Source organism: Ammospiza nelsoni, chromosome 10 (assembly GCF_027579445.1).
Source record: "Ammospiza nelsoni isolate bAmmNel1 chromosome 10, bAmmNel1.pri, whole genome shotgun sequence".
Classification (NCBI taxonomy): domain Eukaryota; kingdom Metazoa; phylum Chordata; class Aves; order Passeriformes; family Passerellidae; genus Ammospiza; species Ammospiza nelsoni.
This window is the reverse complement of record NC_080642.1, coordinates 9,821,696-9,833,747: the sequence shown is the minus strand read 5'-3', so window position 1 is coordinate 9,833,747 and position 12,052 is coordinate 9,821,696. Positions and strand designations below refer to the sequence as shown.

The window sequence follows — 12,052 nt, the reverse complement described above, 5'->3', positions numbered from 1 at the left end:
CCGCAGTGCCCATCGCCCTGGCATCATGCCTGTGGCCTCGGTTGGGGAGCAGAGAGCCGGATGTCTCTTCTGTCTCCCTCCCTCCCTGCTTCCTAGGGGGGAAACTGAGGCCTGGGAGCGTTTCCCAAGGCCGGGGCGAGTTTCCATGGCAATGGGAGAGGGGGTCCGGGCTCCCAGCTGCCGGCAACCGCCGAACAAGGGAGAAAGCGGGACATTGATGGGAGCCCGGCCCCTTGGGCGCGCGTCCCAGCCCGGCTGAAAATAACCCTCCTGGGCAGCGCTGCGGGCAGGCGGCCGGGACCGAACCCCGCTGCCAGCGAGGGGTCCCCAGGAAGCGGCTCCAGCCAGGGGAGTGACCCCCAGCCCTGCCGCCGCCACCCCCCGCCCCGGCCCCGTTGCGTTGGGGAAGGGGAGGGCCGGCCGGCCAGAGGATCGGGAGCCGGATGGAAGGAGGGGCAGAGCCACAGCCCGCGTCCGGCCGACGGACAGCCCGAACCCCCTGCCCGCTCCTGGGGGGGTCTGTGGGCGGTCGAGCCCAGGGGACATCTCTGTAGCGCACATGAAGGGGCCGCGGGTGCCCCGGCTGCAGTGAGCGGGCTCCGCCGTGGAACGCCGGCTCCGGGGAAGGGACATCAGCGGTGCCAGGGGCTGGAGCCAGGCAGGATGCGACGCTTCCAGGCTTTGCACCGATCCTTCCCCTTCCTCACCCGCTTCCGCCTTTACCGAGTAAGTGCCGACCCTCGCCCCGTGCGGACCCTGCGCTGGACACACCCGGCTCTGGCCCCGTCCCCCGCGGGCAGGGGAGCCGCAGCTCCCTTGGCCCCGTGTGGCCCTGCATGCCCCCATGCGCCCCCGTGCCCAGCTGCTCGCCGCGCCCGCCGTATTTTTAGCCCGGTGCCGAGGGTTGTAATTGCGCTGACGCGGCCGAGGGAGCCGAGCACAGCGGGTGAAGACGCCAGGGGCCATGTCGTCTCCCAGGGTAGAGGAGAGGATGGAGGGGGCTGCCGCGCTGTGGAGCTGCGATGGCGAGTCCCAGCCTCCCTCCCGCCCTCAGCAGGAGGAGGCAGAGCCGTATCTCTTTGCAGAACGATGGTGGTTAACGTGGGGAAGAGCCAGGACAACAGGCAGGGATGGGGAGTTGGGAGGGGAGGATGGGGCTCCAGCCCTTCCTCTCTGTGTCCTGGCACAGCTGGGGGCTGATGCCAGTAGCACTGGGGTGTCCTGTACCTCAGCAGTGGAGCAACAGGACCCTCCAGAGGCCAGATGTTCCTGTCTGCCCCCTCCCTGTGTCTGCCCAGTGAGGTGCCGCCACCACCCATAGCAGAGGAGACCCACTGTGAGTCTGTACTACAGCTCAGCCAAGTGTGCCGGCATGCCAGGGGGCCAGGGTGGCTGTCCCTGCTGGGGACAGCTGTCACCTCCCTGCTCAGCCCTTCCAGCTGAGCAGAGAGAATTGGGAAGGCACATCTGTCCTGAGATTCTGCCTCCTGCTGTGTCCTTGGCACTCCTGACCAGGGGATAGCCTGTGCTGGAATGGAGGGGTGAGCTGGTATTTCTGTGGGCAGGACAGGGCAGACTGGGTCACCCTTCCTATCTCTTGGGGTCCTGCTGATTGGTGTGCCTGTGCTGGCCTCACCCAGAGAGGTGGTGACAGGCTCAGGAGATGACTCCACTCATATCCCTCACAGCAGCACCCCAGCCTTGGTCCTGAGCTCCTCTGGGTGACTCCCCAGTGGGGATAGGGCAGAGGGGAGTGGAGCAGGGTGCCCCTAACCCGCTGTTGTGTCCCAACAGAGGCTGAGCTGTAGCATGCAGGCAGAGGAGGGCACGGACTGGCTGCTGGAGCTGCTCACTGAGCTGCAGCTGCAGCAGTACTTCCTGCGCATCCGAGACGAGCTCAACGTCACACGCCTCTCCCACTTTGAGTACGTCAAAAATGAGGATCTGGAGAAGATTGGCATGGGACGCCCCGGTGTGTACATCGCCCCCAAACCTCTCCCCTTACCCCTGGCTGCATGTGCAGCATCTTTTGGGAAGCCCACAGGAGCATATGGGGCTGGAGGGGACCCCTACCCCAACTGGCCTGTGACAGTCACTGTGTCCCTGTGTCCTGCAGGCCAGCGGCGGCTGTGGGAGGCAGTGAAGCGGAGGAAAGCCATGTGCAAGCGGAAATCCTGGATGAGCAAGGTAGGGATGGGAGAGGGACAGGTGTGGCAGAGAAACTGAGGCAGACAGGAAGATCTGGATCCCTCCCTATATCCACTCAGGGTGCCTGGCTCCGCCACATCCCTGGAGGCTGACAGGGAAATGGGCAGAAGCTGCTGCCATCCATTCCCTGCCTGTGTGTGACCCTGCCAGTGTGCCTCCCAATGCCCCTCAGGCTCCTGGGTCACTTCCCATCAAAGGATAGCCCTGCTACCCCAGCACTTGGAAAATTCATTCCCCTTGTGTTATTTGCCTCTTTGTCAGGAAACTTGTTTGCAGCAAGTGAGCCAGAGAGCCTTGCTCCAGAGAGCTCTATGGACAGCAGTGGTGCCCAGGACAGTGAGGGGGCAAAGCCTTGTACCTGCAGGCTGGGGCACACTGTGACAGGGGACCTTGGGATGCTCTCATATGCCCTGATACCATCCCACCCAAAGCTGGTACTGCTGGCACGCTATGGCACCTGGCACCCAGAAGCAGAGTTTGGCAGAGCCCAGTTTGCCAGCTGGGCACTGGGCCATGGCCTCTCCCCTGCGTGATTTGTCTGTGCTGGGACATGATGAGGATAGGCTTTTAATAGAAGGCTACTTCTATTAAAGAACAAATAACAGAAATGCCACCTCCCACCCCAGACACATGCTGGGCCCAGCCCCCGCGCACTTTGCCTCAAGACTGGGATGGACCCTGTTCATGGGGCACATCATCCATCCCAGCTGAGGGAGCTGGAAGGAGGGCCCACCCCTTCTGAGTGGGGATAGCCAGCACGCATTGCAAAGCCCACATTGCTGCAGGGATGTGTCACCAGGCTCAACCCAAGCTGGAGGTTTCCCTTGGCTTTGTGCCCAGGCACATTGTGTGGCCTCAGCCTGGCCAAGGAGTGCCCAGGGCTCTCTGGCTACTGGCCTGTTTTGCTGTGGCTGCTGGGGAACTGCTGCAAGAGAAACAAGCTCTTCCCTCCACGAGAATCACAGCTCAGTGTGCGGGCAGCCGGAGGAACAGAGCCCTCTCCCACAACCAGCCTTCTCTGGGTTATGAGTCCAGTTATGGGTCATCACTACGTTCCAGTGTGTACAGCTGAGGCAAGGAGTTTGTGCCAGAACTTCTCACTTACAGACCCAAGGGCTTGGGGTGTTTCCATGCCCACGTTTCACCCTCCTCCATGTTCCACAGGTGTTCAGTGGGAAGCGCCCAGAGTCGGAGCTGCCGCCCCAGCCCCAGAGCACCTTCCGCAAGCCTCCCACACCACCACCCCCCGAAGCTGGGGGCCAGCACTCCCTCACCTGCCTCGTGCGGGAGCGGGACCTCTCAATCTTTGAGAAGCTGGGTGATGGCTCCTTTGGGGTCGTACGTCGTGGCGAGTGGTGCACACCTGCTGGCAAGACGGTGAGGGGCTGCTCTGGGGGGTGGGGAGCCAGGCAGTGGGACCACGCACAGGGGAAGACACTTCAGAACTCATCCCTGCTTTGGCTGTAGCTGAATGTGGCAGTGAAGTGCCTCAAGACAGATGTGCTGAGCCAGCCGGAGGCGCTGGATGACTTCATCCGGGAGGTGAATGCCATGCACTCCCTGGACCACAGGAACCTCATCCGCCTCTATGGCGTGGTGCTCTCCCACCCCATGAAGATGGTGAGTGGGGGGAATGGGGCCCACCCCAGTGACACCCCTATGGGGAGGAGGTCCCACATGATGGCATGAGCCAAGCCAGGCTGGGTCTGTACCCCAAGCTCTCTGCTGGCATTCCCAGTGGGGCATAAGAAGGCTGGAAACCAGCCCAGCCAGGGTGGCCTTGGACTTACTTGCTGTCCTCATCCCATGACCCAGGTGACAGAGCTGGCCCCACTGGGCTCCCTGCTGGACCGCCTGCGGAAGAACCAGGGCCATTTCCTCATCTCCACCCTGTGCCAGTATGCCATCCAGGTGGCCAAGGGCATGGCCTACCTGGAGTCCAAGCGCTTCATCCACCGCGACCTCGCTGCCCGCAATATCCTGCTGGCCTCCAATGAGCTCGTCAAGATTGGGGACTTTGGTCTGATGCGGGCACTGCCCAAAAATGATGATCACTATGTGATGCAGGAGCACCGCAAGGTTCCCTTTGCCTGGTGAGCCTTGGGGAGGGGGAGACCTGGAGGGGCAGCACACATGGCCTTCTGAGGCTCATGTCCTTCCCCCTGTAGGTGTGCTCCTGAGAGCCTGAAGACACGCACCTTCTCCCACGCCAGTGACACCTGGATGTTCGGAGTGACCCTCTGGGAAATGTTCACCTATGGCCAGGAGCCTTGGATTGGCCTCAATGGCAGCCAGGTAGGTGTACAGCAGGGACCTGCCCCCTCACCTCACCCTGCTTGTGCTGAGGGCGATCTGGGACACCCTGACTGCACACCCTGTCCCACAGATCCTGCACAAGATAGACAAGGAGGGTGAGCGGCTGCCACGGCCTGAGGACTGTCCCCAGGACATCTACAACGTCATGTTGCAGTGCTGGGCACACAAACCCGAGGACCGACCCACCTTCGTGGCCTTGCGAGACTTCTTGGTGGAGGTGGGTGAACAGGGAGGGGGACAGAGCCCGAACACCTTATGCTGCCAGCTCTGTTCAAGCATGGATAGAGCTAAGAGTATTGCCAAGGTGGGAGGTGACATGGGGAGCTCAGGCCAGGCAGCCCTGCAGGCTGGGAGGTGGAGGGTGGTGACATGGTCACAGCAGGAAGCTCCTGGTTTCTGCCTTGCCATCACACACCCCAGGGATGTGACAGCTGAGGAGGGGCTCGTGGTGATGCTGTCTCTGGTCTATTTTTGGGGCCTCCCTGCCCTCCTTGGGGCTGGGCCTGGCCTCAGAAGAGGCTGGACATGAGGGGCTGCATCCCCTATTGTCACCCACTTCTCCCTCAGGCTCAGCCCACCGACATGAGAGCGCTGCAGGACTTTGAGGAACCAGACAAGCTGCACATTCAGATGAACGACATCATCACGGTCATTGAGGGCAGGTACTGCATGGGAGGGTGGCAGCTGTTGGAGAGCGGGATGCACTGCCTGCCAGCTTGCATCGGGATAGGGAATGGGGACCCTGTGAGCACTGGCAGAGCTGTGGGAAGCCGGGAGGGGAAGGGATGGGCTCTGTCCCCAGCACCCCTGGCCGTGTACCCCACGGGTGGGCAGAGCTGGTATGTTTGTGGTTCCCCAGGCAGCACAGCATGGTGGGGCCACCCCGGTGTGGGGGGCACAGCCCTGCCTACACTGCCCACAGTCCTGCCCACACCACCCCTGCTGACTCAGCCCACGGTGCCCGTGGGTTTGCCCAGGGAAACTGCACACCCCAGGGCCCCTCCCTGCTGATAGTGATGGGGACCGTGCCGCCAGCACCCGGACACTGCTACTGTCATCGGCCTGGGAGAGGCACCGTGGGGCTTGGTAGATGCTGGCAGAACCCGCTGTGGGCTCCTTGGTCCCTGCTGACCATGCCAGGGCACAGCTACCCCTCCACCGCCCCAGGGACCTCGGACTGGAGTAGGGGACCCTTTTGTCCCTGCATCGCCATGCCAGGATGTGCCTGTCACCTTCCAGCTGGGCGAGAGTGGGGACCTCAAAGAGGAGTTCTGTGCGCCCGCACTAGAGGCGGCCTCCCAACCCCGAGGGGAGGAGGAGGAGGGCTCTGTCCCCGTCCCTCCCTGTCCCCCGCCCCGGGCCGGCTCCCCGCGCTTTAGTCACAACCCGGGGTGAATCAGGCCTGGTTTGTGTGTCTGCAGGGACCGGCTGCTCCCGGTCCGCCGCCGCGGGGATGACTCCTGCCCAGGGTCTGGCGGCTTAATTGAAGGGAGGGAAGGGGAGGGGAAGCAGCGTCGGCGGAGGGAGGGAAGGAGCGGCGGAGGGCGGTGCGGCCGTGCCAGAGCGCCTACATCGTCCCTGCCGCCGCATCGCGGCCGGGCTGCGGCTCCGCGCCCCCCGCCCCGCCGCCGGCCCCAGGTGAGCCGCGCAGGGAAGGGTAGAGCGGGAAGAGGGGCCGGAGGTTCCCCGTCGGGCGGGAATTGCAGGGAGTGGAGTACAGCCGGGGCGCAGCTTCCCTTGCCTCAGTTTCCCCGAGGGACGCCGGTCCTTGGTGACCCCCGTGGGTAGGTTTTGGGGGTGCGGACTCAGGGCACACGCGGTGGGTTCAGCAGCCGAGGGCTCGCAGAAGCCGCGCCGACTGCCGGTACTCCCGGAGGGGAGCCCCCTCTCCGTGCCTCAGTTTCCCCGGCAGCAGGCACCCCCACCGCGCTGCTTGTGGGGATGCTCGGGCAGAGGTGGCGGGGGGAAGGGGGGCGGCCTCCTGCCGGGGGCTGCATCCGGCCCTGCCGAAGCTGCCCGGGGCACCGTAAACACCCCCCACCCCTTTTCAAGCCGCTGCCTGTCGTTCGGCGGGCGCCGGCTGTGCGTACGTGTGTGTGGGCAGAGGCAGGGACCTCCCTGAAAGCCCCCCGGGGACCCAGCCGCTCGTGGGAGGGGGCTGTCGCGGGGAGAGGAGCCAGGGCAGCACCGGAGCGGGTTTGTGCCGGGGGTCCGAGCTCGGGGTCGGTGGGACCGAGGCTGGGAGCGGGGAGAGCGGAGGGATGGCCCGGCTGTAGCATCCTTTGGTCGGGATGTGGCAGCGAGGGGCGCAGGGAGGGCGGGTGGAGGGGAGCTCCCAGGGAGGGGAGCTGTTCCCCCGGCTCCCCCAGCCTGCCGCGGCGAGGGAGGATGCCCGGTACCGGCTGGGCTCTGCCGGAGCTCTGCTGAGGGGTCCCCACGCTGAGTAAGGCGGCTGGCTGGCGGCTGCGGGAAGGTAAACAGGAAAAGGGCTGAGCTGGTGGCCGAGGGTGACTCACAGGTGACTCCAGGAAACTGTGGGGCCTGTGCCAGCCTCACCAGGCTGGCACCCACACTGCCACTGCCCCCTGCCCACGGCACACACCCTGCCCATGGGGAGTGGAGGACCGTGACAGGCAGGGGGGTAGCTTAGGGTCGGAGCAGCCCCACATTTTATTTGGCATGGTGCTGGGTGGGGTACACCACTTGGGATGCCTTCCCCTGCCCCATCCCTGTTCCCCCCACCAGTCCCTCTGGGTTAGATGACCACCTCATTCTCCCCAGAAGTGGCTGTGTCCTGGACAACTTCTTGGGGACACACTGGGGACCAGTACCCCAGGGTGGCCTGGGCCACGCAGGTGGCTTCAGGAAGACTGACAGCCTGAGCCTGCCTTTTGCCCATCTCCCCCTGCCTGCACGAGCCTGCACAAGGCTCATTGGTAAAGTAGGAATGGAGAGCCGTGGGTTCCCCTCTCCATATGGGGGGGAGGAAGACCCCATAGTCCCTTATATGGGACCCCACAGTCCCCCATATGGGCCCCCCATCAGATGCCAAGCGTGTTCCATGTGCTATCCTTTAGTATGTGGGGCACAGAGGGATTGGTGACAAAGAGCTTGGTGCAGGCATCGCCCCAAGGTTCCTGTGTACCTTGAGGCAGCAAGGAGGAGGAAGGGGCATATCTTTTGGGACACAAGCATGGAGCTTTGTTCCCCACTACTTGCATTCTGCACTACTGCACCACCAGGTGCAGGGTCCACGTGGGGTGGGAGCCAAAGCGTAGTGCCGTGTAGGGTTGGGATCCTGGGCACCCAGAGTCCCTTCCCCCTTGTGTCTCGTCATGCCTTCATGCACTTGGACAAGTCATCTTCCCTCCTCCCCATCACTGGAGCAGGCGCGTGTCACCCTCCCATCCCCTCATCAGTAACGAGGTCCTTTTTATTCCTTAGGGCCGAGAATTACTGGTGGCGGGGTCAGAATAAACGGACCCTAAAAGTGGGCCAATTTCCCCGAAACACGGTGACCTCGGTGGCAGGGCTGTCAGCCCATGACATCAGCCAGCCACTTAAAAACAGCTTCATCCACACAGGCCATGGAGACACCAACCCGCAGCACTGCTGGGGGTTTCCCGATAAAATTGATGAGTAAGAAACTTTTTGTCTTCTCTGCATCCTCTGCCTGCTCCCTCCCTTCCCCGCTGCCCACTGGGCTCGGGAGCAAGACGCGGCTTGGCTACTGCCCCCCTTTTGCCCGTGAAGCATCTCTTTCTGCCCCTGCTGTGTTGAGAATGGTGCCTCTGGGTAGGGTCCCTGCAGCTGGACTAACTTCCTTGCCTCTTCCTACTAATGGGTTTAGGGGACATGGGGGGCTGCTGTGCTTGTGGCTGTCCTAGGGGGGAAGACTTTTGTGGCTGTCCTGGGGCAGGGAGACATCAGTAAGCACCACCCCAGAGGTGGCCACATTATCCCAAAACACTTTCGGGGTGTCCCAGGGCTGCTAAATGTGCGTGGCTTGCAGCCTGTCCCCACGCTTCTAACAGCATGATTCTTTTTGAAAAGCAAAACATGAAAAAAATCCACTGAAATGATTTTTTTCTCCACCCTGCTCTATCAGAAAACACCTGGCTGGACTGTGATGTGGGGAAGGGGGGCTGGGTGCTTGTGCTCCAGTGTTCCACGTGCTCTCTGCCAGGTGGGACTGGTTGTGCGACAGTGACCAGGAGCACCTTGGCAAGGAGCATGTGGGGGGTCTCTCCCAGCACTGGGCTGGAGGGATGTGGGAGGTCACTGTGGTGGGGGACAGGATAGGATTTCAAAAACTGGAGAGCTCCTGGTGTGTAGGGCCGGCTCCTACGCTAGGCTCAGTCCATCCCCTGGGATATCCCGACTGCTGTTTGTTATCCCAGGCCTGGGACAGCTCTGCCGGTTCCCTCAGTCCCAGCCTGACCCTCGGCAGCTCCCCGTGTCACGGGCTGTCCCGGCGGCCCCGGGAGGGCTGAGCCGCGGCGCCGTGCGCGCAGATCGGGCTCGTGCCCCGGCAGGCCTCCCCGCGCCCCACTGCGTGGGCACGGGCGCTGGGTACGTGCTGCCCGGGCTGCGAGAGAGAACGCCCTGAGCTCGGCACACGCCCAAGCCTTGGGGCTGCGCCGGCTCCCGCCGGCTCCCTGGCTTGCGACGGCTCGCCCGGGCCTCCCAGCACCCACCGGCACGCGGGACCGGGGCACGGGGCATCCTGCCTGGGGCACAGCATCGCCCCGGGGCTGCAGGGGTGTCCTGGGCACCGCACACTGCACAGGTACCCTGCGCGCAGTGCCCTGCTTGCAGCCCCCTGGGCACAGTGCAGGCAGCCACAGATGCACGTGGAGCCGGAGATAGGTGGGATGGCACTGGGGTGGCACTGGGATGGTACCAGGCTCTGTGCTGTAGCGCTGGAAGCCTATGGGGTGTGTTGCCCAGCACTCACAGGTACTCGCCAGGTGTGGTTGTGTGGTGGAGGAGCTGTGGGGTGTCCCAAGGCACAAGCCTGGTGAGCGAGGGGTCCCACATGGCCCCTGCTGACTTCCAGGCACTCTCCTCTCTCCCCACAGGCTGTACCTGGGAAATCCCTTGGACCCTCCTGATATTTTAGGTGTGGACCAAACTGCTGCCAGACCTACACAGCTTCCAGGGAGGGCTAAAAGTGAGTAGCTTTTCTCCTTCCTCCTGCCCATCAGCTGCGCGAAGCCTCCATCCCTGTACCCTGCTGCCAGGGTGATGGGCTGGACCCTCTCCTTTCTGTCTCTGTGCTGGCACTTGCTTTTTGCAGAGCAGGGGGAGCTGGGGTGATGGGGCATGTTGTCACCTGGCCATACACCACTGTCAGCAGCATGGGCAGCTGGTGGCTCTGCCTGGCTGGACTCTGCCCTGCTGCCCTTTGTCCGAGTCCCTTGTCCCCTCCTGGCCTCCCACAGCTGGGCTCCCCAGCACGGGGGATCTCAGCGGAGCTGCCACGGGGAGGGAACTCAGATGCTGTGCGTATGCCCCAATCCTAAACCTACAGCTTTTCCTTGGGGGGGCTTCCCACCAGCATCCTCCCCATGCCCCACCAGTGAAGGGCAACACAACAAAGCATGCACCCCATTAACAAGCACCCTGGCTGCCGCTTCTGTGTTCACCCTACGCTTCCCCTTCTCTTGGGTTCTGTCTTCTGCAGGGCAACCTCCTCCACGCCCACCTCAGCCTACCGTCCTGCTCACCAGTAAGTTGGGCTTCTTTGAGTGCTGCTTTCCCTTCTTAATGTCCCCTTTCTTTTCTCTCTTACCTGGGTGGTCTGGGGCAGGTGCCCTAATATGGCTTGGGAGCAAAGAGGGCTGAAATTAAGGGGTGGTTTGGGGGCTTGGAGATGTAGATGCCCCTTCTTGCACCCTAGGGATGGGTGCTGGGACCCTCACCATCTCTCTTTGCCCCCTTCTAGAGCCTTGCTACGACCCAGTTAGTGAGGAGGACGAGGGTCTGCCAGGGGGTCTCCGGAAGCTCTGCCTGAAGAAGCCAGGCACAGGGAAGGGTCTGCGACCAGTCAAGCCATCAGCACGAGTCCCGGGCACCAAGGTGGGCGAGCGGCAACCCAGACGGCTGGCAAGCGAGGGGACAGCAAGCAGCGAGGTGACTCTCATTGACTTTGGGGAGGAAGTTCCCCAGGGTAGCCCCTCTCCAGTGGGAGAGCTGACAGCCCTATCATTAGCCGAGCTGGCCATGGAGGCCTTCTCTTTGCTGGACAAGACCCCACCACAGAGCCCCACGCGGGCTCTGCCTCGGCCTCTGCACCCCACGCCGGTGGTGGACTGGGATGCCCGGCCCTTGCCCCCACCGCCTGCCTATGATGATGTGGCACAGGATGAGGACGATATTGAGGTCTGCTCCATCACCAGCCCCCCGAGCCGGCGGGGAAAGACCAACTATGGCTTTGTGGATGAGGGTGAGCGGGGACCGGCACTGGAGGACAACCTCTTCCTGCCCCCCAAGGAGACCAAGCAGCCCAGCATGACACAGACCACCGAGCTCTTCGAGGAGCTGCAGCAGGAGTGCATGAAGAGGCTCAACGTCCCTCTGGGACCGGCTGCACCAGCTGACGACAAGCCCCAGATCCCTCCCCGCGTCCCAATCCCGCCCTGGCCCCTTCGCCGCAATGAGCCTGGGCGCTGGTCAGGGGACCTCTCCCCAGCTTCGGGGGGCGAGGAGGACCGGCCGCCCCAGATCCCCCCGCGGGACCCGCTGTCCCGGCCCACCTCCCGGACACCCAGCCCCATGGCTCTGCAGGTGGGCTCCCCCCAGCAGCGTGCTGCCCTCTGCTCCTGCCTCTCCACCTCACCAGGGAAGCCCATGCCCACCACACAGAGCTTCGCCCTCGACCCTAAATACGCCACCCCCAAGGTCATCCAGGCGCAGGGCAAGGACTGCTCCAAGGGGCCCTGCATCCTGCCCATTGTGAAGGATGGGCAGAAGGTCAGCAGCACCCACTACTACCTGCTGCCCGAGCGCCCAGCCTACCTGGACAAGTATGAGAAATTTTTCAAGGAGGCTAAAAGCCCTGAGGAGGTGGCAGCATCCCGCCAGGTCACCACAGCCACCGTCCGTCCCATGGTGCAGCAGCCACTGTCAGACTGCAAGGGCAACTTTTCCTCCAACAACAGCAACCCTGGGCCCAAGTGCCTGGTGAAAGCCTCCTGCAGCCTCCAGAAGATCGTGTACGACGGGCCGGATGTTTGCCGTCCTGCTGACAAGATCCGGCTGGTAAGTGTCATCTCCCAGCATCCATGAGAAGTGGGCTTACACAGGCAAGAGCTTTGCCCACCCTGTGCCTCGGTTTCCACAAGTCCAGGCCCAGGGGATTGGCTACAAGAAAGCCCCAGATATTCAGGAGGACATAAATGTCACTGCAATGCCAAAATGGGAATTGAAGGCCCTGGGGAGGAGGAAGGTGGCTGTTGCTATGGTCTCCTTAGGGATGGGGATATTGTGGCCCACCCAGACCCAGGGAAGTTTAAGATCCCAGAGA

The 12,052-nt window shown here is 63.0% G+C and overlaps 1 protein-coding gene across 2 annotated transcripts in view; it reads left to right on the top strand.

The window, feature by feature from the left end:
- TNK2 (tyrosine kinase non receptor 2) overlaps positions 1-12,052 on the top strand; it is a 38,204-nt gene that overhangs the window by 25,296 nt on the left and 856 nt on the right. For both annotated transcript variants that reach the window (XM_059479279.1, XM_059479280.1), the window contains 12 exons: positions 1,795-1,972; positions 2,117-2,187; positions 3,373-3,585; positions 3,676-3,828; positions 4,024-4,301; positions 4,377-4,503; positions 4,595-4,741; positions 5,092-5,186; positions 7,969-8,163; positions 9,606-9,697; positions 10,211-10,255; positions 10,472-11,787. In XM_059479279.1, the coding sequence (XP_059335262.1) occupies positions 1,795-1,972; positions 2,117-2,187; positions 3,373-3,585; positions 3,676-3,828; positions 4,024-4,301; positions 4,377-4,503; positions 4,595-4,741; positions 5,092-5,186; positions 7,969-8,163; positions 9,606-9,697; positions 10,211-10,255; positions 10,472-11,787 (2,910 nt within the window). The remainder of the gene's footprint in view (positions 1-1,794; positions 1,973-2,116; positions 2,188-3,372; positions 3,586-3,675; positions 3,829-4,023; positions 4,302-4,376; positions 4,504-4,594; positions 4,742-5,091; positions 5,187-7,968; positions 8,164-9,605; positions 9,698-10,210; positions 10,256-10,471; positions 11,788-12,052) is intronic.